The sequence below is a fragment of the Pan troglodytes genome, chromosome 1 (assembly GCF_028858775.2).
Source record: "Pan troglodytes isolate AG18354 chromosome 1, NHGRI_mPanTro3-v2.0_pri, whole genome shotgun sequence".
In the NCBI taxonomy this organism is placed as follows: Eukaryota; Metazoa; Chordata; class Mammalia; order Primates; family Hominidae; genus Pan; species Pan troglodytes.
The window spans coordinates 81,262,182-81,279,894 of NC_072398.2; the positions used below are offsets into that span (position 1 = coordinate 81,262,182).

General features: G+C 42.4%; 1 protein-coding gene across 10 annotated transcripts in view; it reads left to right on the forward strand.

Annotated features, from left to right (window-relative positions):
- The window catches only part of ADCY10 (adenylate cyclase 10), a 106,961-nt gene that overhangs the window by 66,593 nt on the left and 22,655 nt on the right, over positions 1-17,713 (forward strand). For 9 of the 10 annotated variants that reach the window (XM_016931788.4, XM_016931836.4, XM_003308592.7 and 6 more), the window contains 7 exons: positions 1,242-1,370; positions 3,471-3,749; positions 3,881-4,171; positions 12,428-12,497; positions 13,206-13,437; positions 15,670-15,777; positions 16,583-16,758. In XM_016931788.4, the coding sequence (XP_016787277.2) occupies positions 1,242-1,370; positions 3,471-3,749; positions 3,881-4,171; positions 12,428-12,497; positions 13,206-13,437; positions 15,670-15,777; positions 16,583-16,758 (1,285 nt within the window). The remainder of the gene's footprint in view (positions 1-1,241; positions 1,371-3,470; positions 3,750-3,880; positions 4,172-12,427; positions 12,498-13,205; positions 13,438-15,669; positions 15,778-16,582; positions 16,759-17,713) is intronic. The other variant, XM_063811589.1, reaches the window with a different exon arrangement.

Sequence of the window (17,713 nt, forward strand, 5' to 3'; positions counted from 1 at the left end):
CAACATGTTACTCTTTGCTCTTTAGCTCTTAAGTCACCCATCCTGATGTTATAATTAGTTACTTATGTATCTGTCTCCACAGATTTTTAAGCCTCTTGAGGGCTGGAAGCATGTGTTATTCACATTTATAGCCTTCACTGGATACGATGCACAGAAAGTCCTTAATAAATATGTCCTGTATTGATGTGAACTCTGGTGCTTACTGTATGTGCCCAATCACATGGCACTCATCTACTGCCTGGCAGTCCAGCTCTTTGTGTACATGACTTAGAGCTCCAGGAAATAAGGAACTTGGTTTTATTCACCTTCCTATTTCCACCTCACCTAGCACAGTCTTGCCGCTACCAAGGACTACATGAATGGCTGAAGGGATAGAAAAATAATGCATTTTGGAGTACTAGGAAACCAAATTACTAGGCACATTTACTATTCAAACTTAACCATTTAAAATATCTCTGATAGTAGCTATGTCCTAATTAGAGTACAGTGCCTCACAGAATGTGTTTGTAACTGAGTGTGGGTATGTAAATGTATACATACAAATATGTGTTTATGTATATATATACATAATACATTCTGATATACATTATGTATATACATAATACATATATAATACATTCTGATAATCTGACTGTGAATCAAACGTTTGTAAAGCCTTATATCCTATGGAAGACATCAATAGTGCCAATTCTTTTGGTTGGGCAGGGTTGGCAGAGGGAGACAAAACATTTTTGAGTACATCTAGATTTTCATGAATCAGTTTTACTTAGAATAAGGTTTCCAGCGGCCTGGTGCAGTGTGGCTCATACCTGTAATCCCAGCACTTTGGGAGGCCGAGGCAGGCAGATCACTTGAGGTCAGGAGTTTGAGAACAGCCTGGCCAACATGGTGAAACCTCATCTCTACAGAAATTAGCAACGCATGGTGGTGGGCGGCTGTAATCCCAGCTACTTGGGAGGCTGAGGCAGAAGAATCGCTTGAACCTGGGAGGCGGAGGTTGCAGTGAGCCAAGATCATGCCACTGCACTCCAGCCTGGGCGACAATGAGAGACTCCGCCTCAAAAAAAAACAAAAAACAAAACAAAACAAAACAAAAAAAAGGTTTCCAGAATATTTGGTGAGCCAATATACATCTCTGCCCAGTCTTCCTCATATGAGATCCATCTCAAAGTTCATTGGAAAATCAGACCTTATAAGACAGGATAATGACTCAACTTTTCTTCCCTTTTATACCCCTGTAGAGTATTCCATTAAGCTAACAGAGAAGTTAAACATGGTTACTCTCCATAGTGATAAGGAAAGTGAAGAAGTCTGTCACCTCACAAGTGGTGTCAGACTGAAAAACCTGTCACCTCCAACGTCATTAAAAGGTAAGAAAATCTGGCCGGGTGCAGTGGCTCACGCCTGTAATCCCAGCACTTTGGGAGGCGGAGGCGGGCAGATCACAAGGTCAGGAGTTTGAGACCAGCCTGGCCAATATGGTGAAACCCCGTCTCTACTAAAAATACAAAAAAATTAGCCAGGCACACGCCTGTAATCCCAGCTACTCGGGAAGCTGAGGCAGGAGAATTGCTTGAACCTGGGAGGCGGAGGTTGCAGTGAGCCGCTGCACCCCAGCCTGGGTGACAGAGTGAGACTCCATCTCAAAAAAAAAAAGAAAAGAAAATCTGACCTGGTATTTATTTTCTAGTCCCTAAACTCCACTTTGGCCTTCTCTAGGATGTCTGTTTTTAAAAGGAAAAAGAAAAACAGCAACATTGGTTGTTTGTCTCTTTGCTCTGTACTGCCTGAAGCAGTGAGAAGGCTCCAGGGTAGGCTTGGCTTTGCTCCTAATTAAGAGCCATCTTTCCCCCTGTGTATATTCTGGGATCTGCATAAAAGAATGAAATATTGTACATTTTCAATTAAACAGAAACCAAATAATGAGGGAGAAAATCTAATACTGAGATACTTCCTGTCACCCACTTTTATGAGAAAGAAATGACAAACGAGTTTATATGAAAGACATATTATTGGCCAGGCACAGTAGCTTACTCCTGTAATCCCAGCATTTTGGGAGGCCAAGTCGGGTGGATCACTTGAGGTCAGAAGTTCTAGAGACCAGCCTGACCAACATGGAGAACCCCGTCTCTACTAAAAATACAAAAAAAAATTAGCTGGGCATGGTGGCGCATGCATGTAATCCCAGCTACTCAGGAGACTGAGGAAGGAGAATTGCTTGAACCCAGGAGGCGGAGGTTGCAGTGAGCCGAGATCATGCACTCCAGCCTGGGCAACAAGAGAAAAACTCCGTCTCAAAAAAAAAAAAAAAAAAAGAAAAAAGAAAGATGTATTATTATTCTTTTAAAGAAAAATGACTTTCAAGGAATGTTTTAGCAAGAACTCAGCTCCAATTCATGCCATCCATAAGCAACTTACAATGTTTAGAAAGGTGGCCTAGGGACATCTCAAGGTCCTCAGTCTTCAAAAGAGTGCCATTTATGTTTCATTAGCTGTGTCTACTAATGTAAGAAGGCGGTAGCTCACACCTGTAATCCCAGCACTTTGGGAGGCCGAGGCAGGTGGATCACCTGAGGTCAGGAGTTCGAGACCAGCCTGGTCAACATGGTGAAATCCCATCTCTCCTAAAAACACAAAAAATTAGCCGGGCATGGTGGTGGGTGCCTATAATCCCAGCTACTCAAGAGGCTGAGGCAGGAGAATCGCTTGAACCCAGGAGGCGGAGGTTGCAGTGAGCCGAGATCAGCCATTGCACTCCAGCTTGGGCAACAAGAGTGAGACTCCATCTCAAAAAAAAAAAAAAGAGGATGGACTAGCTTAGTTTCTACTGTGTTTTTTGGGCAAGTTGAGAAATTCTAATTTTGTCCCTAACAGAAGGACATCCTGATCAAAATGTCCAGAAAGTCACATGAGCTACCGATATTCAAGCTTAGATGAAAAGTTGGGATAGGAGCTGTGAACTCTCTGACACTTGGTCATGACACAGAGATGATAATGTATGTCATGAGAATACATAAATTTCTAGGGCAGATAGAGAGAAACCAGGAGTTTCTAGGAGAAAGGGGAGGCAGAGAAGAAGATACAAAAGGACCAGCTGAGGAAGTCAACAAAGCACAGGAATGGCAGGGCCTGCTCCTTCTGACAATAGTGATTACAATGTCCTCTCCTCTTCTCACACACACTTGTCACACTTTAGCACAAAATCAGAACACCATGAAATAGATCTTAATTTTGTCAGGTCATTGTGCCGTGTGTCTTTCTAGGCCATAAGCCTGCATCTTTAGTACTCCCAACACAAGTACTATCCACAAATTAGGTACTAAACAAATACTTCTTTTGACTTAGCTTGGCTGAGTTTCTTTCAACAAGAACTGTAGAGCAGGATGGTTGTCCACCTGCTCTTTATCAAATACAGCATATTAGATAAAGATAAGTAACTAGTTTTCTACTGTGTGGCCTTCTACCTGCAGAAATCTCTCTGATCCAGCTGGATAGCATGAGACTTTCCCACCAAATGCTGGTGAGATGTGCTGCCATCATTGGCCTGACTTTTACCACTGAGTTGTTGTTTGAGATTCTCCCTTGTTGGAATATGAAGATGATGATCAAGACCCTGGCAACCCTAGTGGAATCTAACATTTTTTATTGTTTCCGGAATGGCAAGGAGCTTCAAAAGGCCCTGAAACAGAATGATCCCTCATTTGAGGTGCACTATCGTTCCTTGTCTCTGAAGCCCAGTGAAGGGATGGGTGAGTAGCACCTGGAGTGACCCAATTTCCTCTTAAGGACCCATCTAGATCAAAGAATTGACCTATGTTAGGTAGAAGGGGCTGATCTGTTGCCCAGTGCCTGGCTGAAAAACCCTTTTTGCTCTCTCCAGATCACGGTGAAGAGGAACAGCTTCGTGAACTGGAGAATGAGGTGATCGAGTGCCACAGGATTCGATTCTGTAACCCTATGATGCAGAAAACAGCCTACGAGCTGTGGCTCAAGGACCAGAGAAAAGCCATGCACTTGAAATGTGCCCGCTTTTTAGAAGAAGATGCCCACAGATGTGACCACTGCCGAGGCAGGGACTTCATTCCCTATCATCACTTCACAGTGAATATTCGGCTCAACGCTTTAGACATGGATGCCATTAAAAAGATGGCTATGTCTCATGGATTTAAAAGTAACCTACTTCATTTTAAAATTCTCCTAACTGTTCTTGGGAAATCTAGACTAAGATCTAGAAGGAGTGGGTGTGGATCTTGAGGGCTTCAAGTCTCATAAGCGGCTTGGGCACAAAGAATGATGAGACTTCAGCAGCCTAGGCCAATGGGGAAGAGAAAAGTAAGGGAATGTACCTGTATTGAGTCTAGCGAACCAATCTCACTATAACTGTCAGGGAGGGTTTGGGGATAGGGGCTCTGGCAAAATGGGATGTGACCAGAACTCAAACTAAAATATCCCACTTAATTCACACCAATGGATGGAATCCAAAGGGGAGTACAATCTGACATGATGACATGGTGTTTCTTGGCAGATAAGAATATTATTGCTTTGTTGGTCTAGTTTGAAACAGGTTCCAGTGGGTAAAGAACATGACTGAGAGAGAATTAGCCAGGGCTAAGCAGGTCAGGGCTCCAGAAAACAGGGCTTGGTTTCAGGGCAAGAATTCAAGACCATCGGAGAAGCAAAAGTTAAAAAGTTACAAGCCAATAATACCAACCAGCCATGTGATCTGAGAAAACATAGCAGAGGATTCAGGGGATGTAAGGACCCAAAGACTCAGTCACTACGGGCATGATGGGTGTCAGACACAGAGCAACACCACCAATTCTAGCCCCCATTCATGGTGGCCAGGGAGCTCCTAATGGGCTGCCTACTCTAGTCAGAGGACCTTGGTGATTGTGGCTAAATCTGGTTGGGAAATCAGAGGCTACAAGTAGAGGACTCCTATATTATAAGGATATTAAAAATCAGGAAGAAATGTATCTAAACTGCCTAGTACATAGCAGGTGCAAAGTAAACTTTTTTTTCTCATTCGTTCTCCATTTCATGTGCCTTCTCAGTGGATCCTCATATTAACCCTTTAAGGTTGATGAGGGTTCTTTTCATTGTATAGATTTTTAAAATTGTGGTTCTGGAAGCTTAAGTAACTTACCCAATACCACAGAATGAGTGACAGGCTTTATTCAATCTGCCATCAGTCTAATTCCTAAGTTCATCCTCTGCTCATTATACCTGAGCTCCCCCAAATGTGGGGTTGGATTTTAGGTAATACTTGCCAGAAGATAGGAAGTTCGTAGACACAGCATGAAGTAGAAATCAAGAGAATGAGAAAGTTGCAGCTTTGCACAGTGGGACGAGCATGTTGTTGAAACTGCACTAACACTAGTCCATCTCCCTTTTTGGAAAACAGGAATCAGGCTGTAGGTTCAGAGCCTTAGGATCTGGACCATGAAGATTTCTAGTCCTCTGAGAGCTTGAGTACAAAGAGGATAAGACTTCAGCAATAGTCTCACCTGCACTGGGCAGGGAAGATGTCAGGGGAATGTACACCTACCTGAGTCTAGTTCTATTACTAGCATTTATTAAATTTTCTCTTGTTTGTTATAGTTTTACAAAATTGGTAATATTATTATCACAAAAGTGGTATGTGTGTAATATTATGTTGAAATTGAAATTTGTGCCAGAGCACCAAGATACAACTAATGCTGCAATTCAAACTGAGGCAGTGGATATACAGAATTTACAAAGGAAATAGCTGAGAATCAATTATAATCTTGGATCCTTCGCCCAGACCTAAGACATAGAAATGAGGAAGAGGATGTAGAGGGTCAGGATTTGTGAAGAGATCTCTTTGGTGAGAACTGATGAGGTGCTGTGTGCTCTCCTCAAGTGGGTTGTTTACTTCATCACCTCAAGCCTAGTGAGGTGTCTTCCTTAGAATCAGAGGACATAGAACACTGGGACCTGCCTCATGCCTAAGAAGGCTGAAGTGACCTGTGGCTGCATTGGGATCAAGCTGCCATCCCAGACTGTGGGAAAGGATGTGTGAGGGTTTCTCATGGATCAGATAAAACCCACCTGGGAGAAACAGCCAGTCTGGAACCATTTTAAGTTCTTCCCAGGGTGCCCTTGGGAGGGTAACAAGACCCTTGGGTGTGGACTGCTAGAATGAGACAGGGATAAGGGGGACAGACTGGAGCACCAAGAAGATGCGCTGCCTGAATTAAGGAAGCTTTAGTGAAGGATCCCACACAAGGCCCTATTCAAAGAACCAATGAAAGTATCAGTAGGAGATGAAATGATGGAAAGAGATGAGGGAAAGGGGAAAGAAGAATATTTGACTGTGTGGAGTCAGTGAGTCATACATATACACACACACATACACATGTACACACACATACATATACATAGATGCATTTTTTGGTAGATTGATGTTTTATTTTGGGGGATAAAATAAGCTAAAATACACTGACAGCTAGAATATAGGTCAGTTTGAGCAGCTGGCCTTGAGCAGGCTGACTAGTGTCATCAAAGCAAACAATTTCAATTATTTGCAGATTTTCCAATCAACTGGCAGTTCAGCTCTGGAGCATATGTGACCAAATGTCTCTGAATAATGTCTGCTGGTATCCCTTCCATCAGCACCTCCACCTGAGTGAGGCCACAGCTCTACTATTTCTCTTATCAGAATTTTTCACCTGTTCAGAAGGCTATCGACTTGACAAACTTTAGAGACTTTGTAAATTCCCTAAATGTTGTATCACAAAACGGTAATCCCATGGCCCACCATCCCACACACCTTCAGTAGTTCCAGTCAGGGGCAAACATTTTTAATTTAGCTGTTCTTTCTAGTCATTACCTCCATATACTAAATGGTATATTAACATTGCTTTTACTGATTTTTAAGAAAATCAAATTCTGACATCTGTTTTCTGGCTATGGCAGATGAGGATTTAACTCTGTTACACCACTCCTCGGCCCCTCTCCCCTATATTGTTATATAACTGGCATTAGATAAGCCAATGAAGTGTTTACATTATTAAGACTATGTAAATGTTGTCCATTACAAACCAAGTAATATACTGTGAATAGATTTCTTAACAAATGTTTATTTTTCCTAGGGTTACTAGGAAACTTTTTTTTTTTGCAATGTCTTCCTTAAAATATCCTGCTTTAATCTATCCTAGACAGATAGATACTCTGTCTATCCTTTATCCCTGAACCTCCCAAAGTGTGGAGTATAACCTTTAGGCAATACTGGTCAAGGACATAATTGGGACCAAGTGTGGTGGCTCACGCTTGTAATCCCAGCACTTTGGGAAGCTGAGGTGGAAGGATCACTTGAAGCCAGGTTCAAGCCAGGGCTGGTTCAAGACCAGCTTGGACAACAAACTGAGACTCTGTCTCTACAAAAAACTAAAAATAAGAAAATTAGCCAGGTATGGTGGCACACATCTATAGTCCCAGTTTCTCAGGAAGTTGAGGTGGGAGGATCTCTTGAGCCCAGGAGTTCAAGGATGCAGTGAGCCGTGATCATGGCCACTGCTCTCCCCAAAAGGGAAAAAAAAGACATAATTGGAGGAGATTCAGGGCCACTGCATTATGTGTGAATCAGATAGGGAAGAAGCTGGTAGCCAGTCCCTTTCAATTCTCTTTTGATCCTCATGTCCTTCTTAAGAACTGTTATTTTCTAAGTCTTGATTCATTCCAACGGTTTACCCTCCTGGGCGCTGTCCTTCAGCTTCTTCCACCTATTTCATCAATGACTACTCTTCTCACTCCTTTATCTTCTACAGATATGTTGAACTTTCATTCAGCATTTCATTTACTCATTCCACAATTATTTATTTATGTGCCAGGCATTGCTTACTGCTCTAGGCATCTGAAATGCATCGGTGAACAAAACAGCATTCTGTTGGAGAAAAGTAGACAGTGGAGCAAAAAAACACAATAAAGAAGTAAATTTCTGGGTGCAGTGGCTCATGCCTATAATCCCAGTGGCTTTGGAGGCTTGAGGCCAAGGGTTCAAGACCAGCCTGGGCAGGATAGCAAGATCCCATTTCTTAAAAAAAGAATTAGCCAGGTGCGATGGCTTGTGCCTGTAGTCCCAGCTACTCAAGAGTATTGCTTGAGCCCGAAAGTTTGAGACTGCAGTAAGCCATGTTCACCCTACTGTACTCCAGCCTGGGTGACAAAGCAAGACCCCAGCTCTTAAAAAAAAAAAAAAAAAAAAGGAAAGCATATAGTATAAGCAATAAATCCCATGCAGAAAAACAGAAAAGAATGTTGGGTAGGAGGAGCGCAGAGCCATTTGGGTGACTTCACTGCAAAGCAAGATTCATGTAAAGACAGAGGAAGTGAGGGATTTTGCTGTGTGAGTGGCTGAGGAAGACTGTTCTAGGCAGAGGGGTAGCGAATGCAGTGACCCTAAGACAGGAGCGTGGCCCTTCCATTCTATACATGTTGAATTTATACTTTTAGAGATCATTTTATTCTTGCCAGGCACAGTGGCTCACCTGTAATCCCAGCACTTTGGGAGGCTGAGACAGGTGGATTGCTTGAGCTCAAGGGTTCAAGACCAACCAGAGAAGCATGATGAAATCTCCCTCTACAAAAAATACAAAAAAATTAGCTGGGTGTGGTGGCAGGTGCCTGTAGCCCCAGCTACTCAGGAGGCTGAGGTGGGAAGATCATTTGAGCCAGGGAGGTTGAGGCTGCAGTGAGCTATGATTGTGCCACTGCACTCCAGCCTGAGCGACAGAACAAGGCCCTGTCTCAAAAAAAAAAAAAAAAAAATCATTTTATTCTCATTTAGTTAGGTAAAATGCCCTGAACCTGGGGAGACAGAAGATAAACCCAAGAGGTAGTCTGACATCTTGAACCTAAAGTCTTATTTTTAGTTCTTTGAAACCATAAGGTGGGCAGGTGATATCTTTGCTTTTCTCTTTTCGTTTGAGAACCTATAGGCATTTGTATGTTTTTTTCTTTTGATTTTTACAGATTCTCCTTGTAGTAGGAAACTCTTAATATAATATCTCCTTTGTAAATGAAAAAAATGAGAATCAAAAATAATATGATTCTGGTTGGGCACGGTTGCTCATGCCTGTAATTGCAGCACTTTGGGAGGCCGAGGCAGGCAGATCATGAGGTCAGGAGATTGAGACCATCCTAGCTAACACGGTGAAACCCCATCTCAACTAAAAATATAAAAAATTAGCCAGGCATGGTGGGACACGCCTATAGTCCCAGCTACTTGGGAGGCTGAGGCAGGAGAATCGCTTGAATCCAGGAGGCAGAGGTTGCAGTGAGCTAAGATTGCACCACTGCGCTCCAGCCTAGGCAACAGAGTGAAACTCCATCCAAAAAAAAAAAAAAAAAAGTAATAATAATATGATTCACCCAAGCAATAAATGACATAATGACAAAGAGCATACCTCATATGCCCTGATTCTATTTGCTTTATCTATCCAATCTTTGCATCCCATTCTATCACCATTACAATTTTTTTTTTTTTTGAGACAGGGTCTTGCTCTGTTGCCCAGGCTGGAATGTAGTGGCATGATCTGGGCTTACTGCAGCCTCAAACTTCCAGGCTCAAGCCATCCTCCCACCTCAGACTCCCAAGTAGGTGGGACTACAGGCACATGCCACCATGTGCTGCTAATTTTTTTTTCTTTTCTTTTTTTTTTTTTTTTTATAGACAGGTCTTGCCATGTTGCCCAAGCTAGTCTCAAACTCCTGGACTCAAACGATCCTCCCACCTCAGCCTCCCAAAGTGTTGGGATTATAGGGATGAGCCACTGTGCCTGGCCACCATTACAACTTTAAACATAAAAAATACATAGAATGTTGAAGGAAGAATAGCATTTTCATTTTACTGATTGATTTATTTTCAACAAACGTGTGTTTATGCAACAAACATTTATTAAGCGTCTACCATGTGCCAGGAAGTGACCTAGATATTCGGACCATAGTAGTGAAAAATGGTAGACATTTATTATCCATTTTTATTTTACTATTAAGATAGACATGTCTATTCTTATAAATTTGAATTTTAATGGCAACTGACAGACAATGAACAGATTAAGTAATAAAATCTTCAAAGGGCCTTGTAGACTTTGATAAATAGTCTAAATTTCAGTCTAAGTGAATTGGAACACATTGGAAATATATCAATTAGAATGAGTATTGGCTGCATATAATAAGGACCTAGCTAGTGTGGCTTAAATTTATTTATTATTAAATGTATTGTATTTATGTATTTCTCATGTAAAAGGCTTGCCTCATCACTGGGACTAGTATGGAGGCTTCATGATCATCAGGGTCCTTGGTCCAAAACAGCTGCTGAGGCTCCAGCCAGCACGTTTAATGCCAGAAGGAGAAAAGAAGCCAAAACATGAAAGGATGTCCCCTCCCTTTTAAAGGATCTTCTAAAAGTCCTACCCAGTATTTCCTCTTACATCCCATTGATCAGAACCTACTCACATGACTATATCCAGTTGCAAGGGAAGCTGAAGAATGTCGCTGTCTATTACTAATGAGAAAAGGGACAATGGAGATTGAGATGGGAAACCAGCAGTTCCTGCCACAGAGATCTGAATCATGCTTTTTAAATGGTACTGCCTTCTCTACAGAAAGAGATTGAAAATGATAGGAATAGAGGGGAGATTAGTTTTTTGCAGTTGTCCAGGTAAAATTTTGGTAATGGACTGAGGTGGTGCTGTAGTGAAGATGGACAGAAGACGATGAATTCAGATATGTTTTTGGGTATGGTCAATGGGACTTTCTGATGGACTGAATAGGGAAGGGGGTAAGAAAAAGAAAATAATCAAGGATCTTGAGCAGGTTTTTGTCTTGAGAAAATGGATATATGACAGTGATGCTTACTAAGATAGGAAAAGTTGTAAGTGGGTATAAGTTTCTGGAGGAGAGATTCGAGAGTTTCTGTTTGAATCATGTTAATTTTGAAATGCCTATTACACATTCAAATGGCAGTTGCCAAGGTAGTATTTGAATATATGGGTCTGTAGTTAAAGTACATGTCAAAGCTTAGATATATAAAATGGAAATTCATTAGCATATGAATGTAATTAAAAGTCATGGGCAGATGAAACTGCCTAGGGAGAAATTGTGAAAGGAGAATGGAGCCCAGGACCAAACTGAGGTTTACCAACATTTAGAATGTTGGTAGAAGAATAGTAGCCAATTAAGTAGGCAACCAATTCCCTTATAACACACAAAACAATGTGTGCTAAAAGAATCAGTGAAAAGGGAGAGTGGTCACTTGTATTAAATGCTGCTGAGAGGTAATCAAGTGCAGACAAAGATGTAGCCTTTGGATGTGGCAACATGGTGGCCACAGGTAACTTTAACAACAGCAGTTTTAGAGAAGTAGGGGGACAGGGTCATAATTCAATATATTCAGCTGCTAGTCACTAAGGAATCAATAAATAGTAATCTAGGAGAAGAGGTGGCCAAATTGATCTCTGTGCAGTACAATAAGGACTATGATACAGGTCTGCACAGGGTTGACGGGCACACAGGAGTTGGGGTACTTACCTATGGAGGCAAGAGCACAGAGGGCTTTCAGAAGAAGGTGGTAACTTCTTAGATGTTCAAACTGCATCTATAAGATGTATGGAGTAATGCATTAGCCCGGGAGCCAGAAAACCTAAGTTCTAGTCCTACCTCCACCACTAACAGATGTATGACCTGAGACGAGTTCCTTCCCCTCTCTGGGATTCTTTCTTCTGCCTGAAGGGAGAAATGGCTGGACTAGACAAGCCTCATTTGTTTTCTGTTTTAAGATCATTATGGAATTTTCTAACCTGTTCAAGTCTGCTTAGACTGAGGTTTTTAATTTAAGATTCTCTGCCCTTCAGTTAACGTTTTGGGGTATTTCATTTAATTATCTATATTTCTCCACTGGAAATTGATGTCACTTTCTTCAGGTTTAATTCACTTAGTTTTTATTGCAGAATAAATGAGTTAGGATAATGTTATTAGCTATCACAAACCCCAGCATTTCTGTGGATTAACACAAGAGAGTGATTATTTCCACCTTATGAAATAATCCAATGCAAGTATTGACCAATGGCTTTGCATGCAGTTAGCAAGGGACCCAGGCTCCTCCCAACTTGTGGGTTTGCTATCCTTCAGGTTCTTAGAATTACTTGCTTTCTTGTGGAAAGAGAAGGCAGAGAAGACACATAACCATCTTAGCCTAGAGGTGACATATATTACTTCTGATCTAATTCTATTGTGAGAACTCATCATGTGGCTTCACCTAAGATGCAATGGGGACTGGGCAATGTGGTTTCTGGCTGGGCAGCAACAACTCCGTAAAGGGAACAAGAGTCTTGGGTAGACAGCAGATATCTCCACTGCAAAGAACATTTCAATGACCCATACAACTCATTTGTTTATTTTCTAGCTGAAGAAAAGCTTATCTTGTCCAAATCAGAGATTCCTGAGACATCTGCATTTTTTCCTGAAAATTGCAGGTAGAGGCATATATCATTGTTTAGGAAGTAGGGCATAAATAATTGTCATTAAATTCAGAACACTATTAGAATCATTTGTCTGGCCAGTACTTTTGACCTCTTAGATGCAAGTGAGAAACTTTGGGGGGTATGCATGGTGAGTTTAGTCAGTAGTATCCACACTAGGTTTTATTATCCTGCTCTTTTGTTTTTAAAGATATTTTATTTTATTTATTTATTTTTTCAAGATGGAGTCTCGCTCTGTCACCCAGGCTGGAGTGCAATGCCACAATCTCAGCTCACTGCAACCTCCGCCTTCTGGGTTCAAGTGATTCTCCTGCCTCAGCCTCCTGAATAACTGGGACTACAGGCGCCTGCCACCACACCCGGCTAATTTTTTGTATTTTTAGTAGAGACGGGATTTCACCGTGTTAGCCAGGATGGTCTTGATCTCCTGACCTCGTGATCCACTTGCCTTGGCCTCCCAAAGTGCTGGGATTACAGGCATGAGCCACCGCACCCGGCCCAATTTTTATATTTTTAGTAGAGATGGGGTTTCACCAGGTTGGCCAGGCTGGTCTTGAACTCCTGATCTCAGGTGATCCACCAGCTTCGGCCTCCCAAACTGCTGGAATTATAGGCGTGAGCCACCGCGTCTGGCCTAAAGATATTTTAATATCAAAAGTGATACTGTATAAGTTACTATTATTTATTTCTGCATATGGACAGTCCTGAAGAAATAAGAGAAAAGATCTTGAATTTCTTTGACCATGTTTTAACAAAAATGAAGACATCTGACGAAGACATTATCCCTCTGGAATCTTGCCAGTGTGAAGAAATCCTAGAGATTGTCATCTTGCCTCTGGCCCACCATTTTCTGGCTTTGGGAGAAAATAACAAAGCCTTATATTACTTCTTAGAAATTGCATCTGCTTATCTCATCTTTTGTGATAACTACATGGTAAGCTGTTTCTACCCAGACCACCTCCACCCTAGAGACAATTCATAGAACATAGAGCCAGAAGGGAAGCTCCAGCATGCTTTCTGATTACTTCACGTTGTATATTCCCGACAGCACCCCTTTCCACTGAAAATCACATTGCTTAGAAGGGAAATGATCTAAGATTGAGAAAAGAGAATTGGAATACATTGCAACTAGCATTGTAAATTATTTAAAATATTGCCACCTTTAGAAACTTGCCATGAATTGTCTACCTGTATGGGAGGTAAGGGGGCACATCTCATTCCCAAAATGATGCAGAGAGGACTCTCAGCATAGTCTTCCTCAAGTGGCATTTACCCTCTGTTAAGCCTAAAATACCTGTGAGCACAAAATACCTGTAGGTCTTTGGATGAGTGCAATTCTGGTTTTTTGTTTTGTTTTTGAGATGACGTCTTTGTCACCCAGGCTGGAGTGTAGTGGCACGATCTCTGCTCACTGCAACGTCTGCCTCCCGGGATCAAGCCATCCTCCCACTTCAGCCTCCTGAGTAGCTGGGACTGCAGACGTGTGCCACCATGCCCAGCTAATTTTTTGTGTTCTTGGTAGAGATGGGGTTACACTATGTTGCCCAGGCTGGTCTTGAACACCTGAGCTCAAGGGATCTGCCCTCCTTGACCTTCCAAAGTGCTAGGATTACAAGTGTGAGCCACTGTGCCCAGCCAATTCTGGTTTTAATATTGTGATCCCCAAAGAGGCTCTCCCTGCCTTTGTCATCATGCAATGTGTGCTAGATTATTACACATACCATTAGACCACCAAAGCACTAGTGAATGTTTCTCTAGGGTAATTATAAATAAGGTTCCAGGGCACTATGCCCATAGAAATGAGGGGATTTGATACACATGATGAAATAAACAGAATTCATTGTTAAGTAAGTTGGAAATCACTGAGCTGAATACAGGTAAATAGATGCCTTTAGATACTTCAGGGCCTTTGATATGCTGAGATATATATATAAATCTGTTCAGAGGACACAGAAGGGTAAAGGCCAGGCTAGGCTGAAGCATACTGTGTTTCTCAAACTTATTTGCCCTTAGATCTCTTTTCATGGAGCAGCTGGCTGGGCTAACCTTCCATGTACTCACTTGAGGAAATGTCTTTCTGGGCCCTTGCTTCATCTGACTTCAGCCAGCTTCAGGAAGAGCTTCATAGACCTTCCATAATTTACAGTTGCTACTGGTCACAGCAGCCTAATCAACCCTCCTACCTTAGATTTATATAAAATTATAAAATTAAACTATTAAAAATGTCACTAAGTTCCTGTCCTTGAAACATTTATGTTAAGAATGAAAGTCTCCTGCATATTTCATGCACATATTCGAGGTGATGATGGGGATGTAGCCAATGAGTCCCAGGAGGAGGAGGCTTAGGTAGCCCTGGGGGCCAACTTTCTAAAATCTATGCATACCCCATTTCACTTGACAAGAAGACAATGATTAGAAGCACAGCCTCAGTGCAAGGTCCCAGAATGTGACATTTGTACCCCCACTCCCATCAAACTCCAGTGGGACTGGGGCTGGTGGCCAACTCATCATGTCTCCCTCTTTTTTTGCCTCCCACACATACCCAACAGGATGCATGAGACTGGGAGATATTGCCTCACCTTATTTTATTCTTCAAGTCTGATCTTACCTTGGTGTGCACACGTGCTAAGATTTGCCTAATGATGTTGGGAGGTGAAGATGAAGTGATGAGAGTTGTGCAGGGACTTACTTCCTCATCCACCTCCCAAAATGACCCTGGCAAAGGAAAAGGGGGTGATTCATAATTCATTTAAAAACTGAAGACCAACTTCTCACAGATGTGGGGATGCTGTTCAAGGGAAGTGGATGTGTTGTTGGGAATAGGGAGGTTGGGGATAGAATTATTGAGAGGAAGAAACTGGCTTGAGGGAAACTTGGGGTAAGGCAACCTAGAGGATAGTGTGAGGAAAGGTGGAGATTTCCAGATTCATTCTCTTGATGGAGTGATCCAGCAGACAAAGGTAAGCATGAAGGTGAGATCTTTACCCATCAGCTCCTGTCTGGAATTTGGAAGCCCATTTTAATCAGTGGAGCTGGGGATGGAAGTAGAGGTGGTAACTGAAATGGCTCCTGCATCTCTTACCTCAGTAGAGTCTGGGGCAATGGCCCTTCTGTGGGCTCAATCCCTGCTGAATCAACACTTTTCTACTCCTTGGGCTGGTTACAGGCATACATGTATTTGAATGAAGGACAGAAGTTGCTAAAAACTCTCAAGAAGGACAAATCTTGGAGCCAGACATTTGAGTCTGCCACCTTTTACAGCCTCAAAGGTGAGGTAAGAAACCATTAAAGACTTGAATTTATCTGTTATATATCTTAGGCCTTTCCATAGAAGTAGAAGTCATCCATATACTTTCTACACCCTCCTCCCATCTCTTGCCACAGACTTCTAGCCAAGACTCTAGAAACTCAAATCCCTGGGCTCCAACCTCCTCATCATGGCTTACCAGCAAGATCTTCCCTGTCTTCCAGGTTTACATCTTTTTTTTTTTTTTTTTGAGAGGGAGTCTTGCTGTGTTGCCCAGCCTGGAATACAGTGGCGCGATATCGGCTCTCTGCAAATTCCGTCTCCTGGGTTCAAGTGATTCTCCTGCCTCAGCCTCCAAAGTAGCTGGGATTACAGGCATGCGCCACCACGCCCAGCTAATTTTTGTATTTTAGTAGAGATGGGGTTTCACCATGTTGGCCAGGCTGGTCTCAAACTCCTGACCTCAAGTGATCCGCCCGCCCTGACCTCCCAAAGTGCTGGGATTACAGGCGTTAGCCACCGTGCCCGGCCCAGGTTGACACCTTTATGAAATATTTTTGTTACAATCTCTAAAAATGGACCTGAATGGGTAAACATTGTCTCAGAGGTAGGCAATGCACAACTAAGATGCTAAATCCTAGTCATTCAACCACCCTTCATGCATATATCCAATAGACATTTTCTATTATGCCAGGCACAGGAAGATTTTGTTTCTGGTCCATAAATTACCTTTTTTGATAAGAATCCCCAAAATATGGATTGTTGGGACCTACTAATTAAGTTAGAATCATCGTTTTCCTCTTTTCCTCTCTTCCCTCCCACCTCCCTGTAGGTCTGTTTCAATATGGGCCAGATAGTGCTTGCCAAGAAAATGCTGAGGAAGGCACTGAAGCTCCTCAACCAAATCTTTCCTTACAACTTAATCTCCTTGTTTCTCCATATCCATATCGAGAAAAACAGACACTTTCATTATGTGAATCGGCAGGCCCAAGAGAGCCCACCTCCAGGGTAAGGGAAGGAGCTGGGGAGAGCAGACTGTTTAGTCTCACTCCCCAGAAAGGCCTACACGTAATCCAAGTCAGCCCCCAAAGCCTGGCCTCCAGGGGGCACAAGGACTCCTGTTTGGCTCTGACCATTCATTGGGGAGGGGGCGAGTGTGGGAGGCGCTCCCAGACCAGGGTTGCCACAAAGTACTTTACAGGCAGTTTTTGCCAAAGGGAATTTTGATGACTCAAACATAAGGGACCTCGTTGTAAGGTAAGTTCTAGGGTCCATCCTAACTCATCTAGCCCTTTAACCCCCATGGCCATCCCTGTTCTCATTGGATGGAACCTGCACCACTGCTCCTGGGCCCTCAGTCACAAGCCCTCTTCCATTAGGTGCTAAGACACTGGGTTTTGCCCCGCCCCAAAGAAAAATAGCAAGCCCTGAAGACATTTGCCAAAGGACAAAACTCCCACCCATCTAGGAATCTCAATAGGGATATGGGTTACATGGGGGGGTATCCGTTGGTCAAAATTGTACTGTTAAGATTTGGGCATTTCAATATATATAAATTCTACCTATAAGATAACTATAATAATAATGAGTGGGAAGAAATAGTGAGTGGAGAGGTAGATGAAATAAGCATGTTGCTAGTTGTTGAAGGTAGGTGTTGAGTGCATTTTGCTCATCATACTCTTGTTTGCTGTGTGTATGCTTGAATTATTCTATAATAAATGTTTTCAAAAATATTCCACCTATCTAGCAATTCATGCCAAAGGAGATGCCTCCTTGTTGGGTACCTGGAGAGCTGACAGAGGACACCTCTTCCATCTTGGGGGAGCTCTGTAGCTATATTACTATAGGTTCTGCCTAAGATACAAACATCTATTCCTACGAGCAAGCTACTACAACTCTTTTGCAACCCCATCAGAAACTGCCTTCCCCAGCTTCCAAACATGTTCCTTTAAATGTAGGGAAT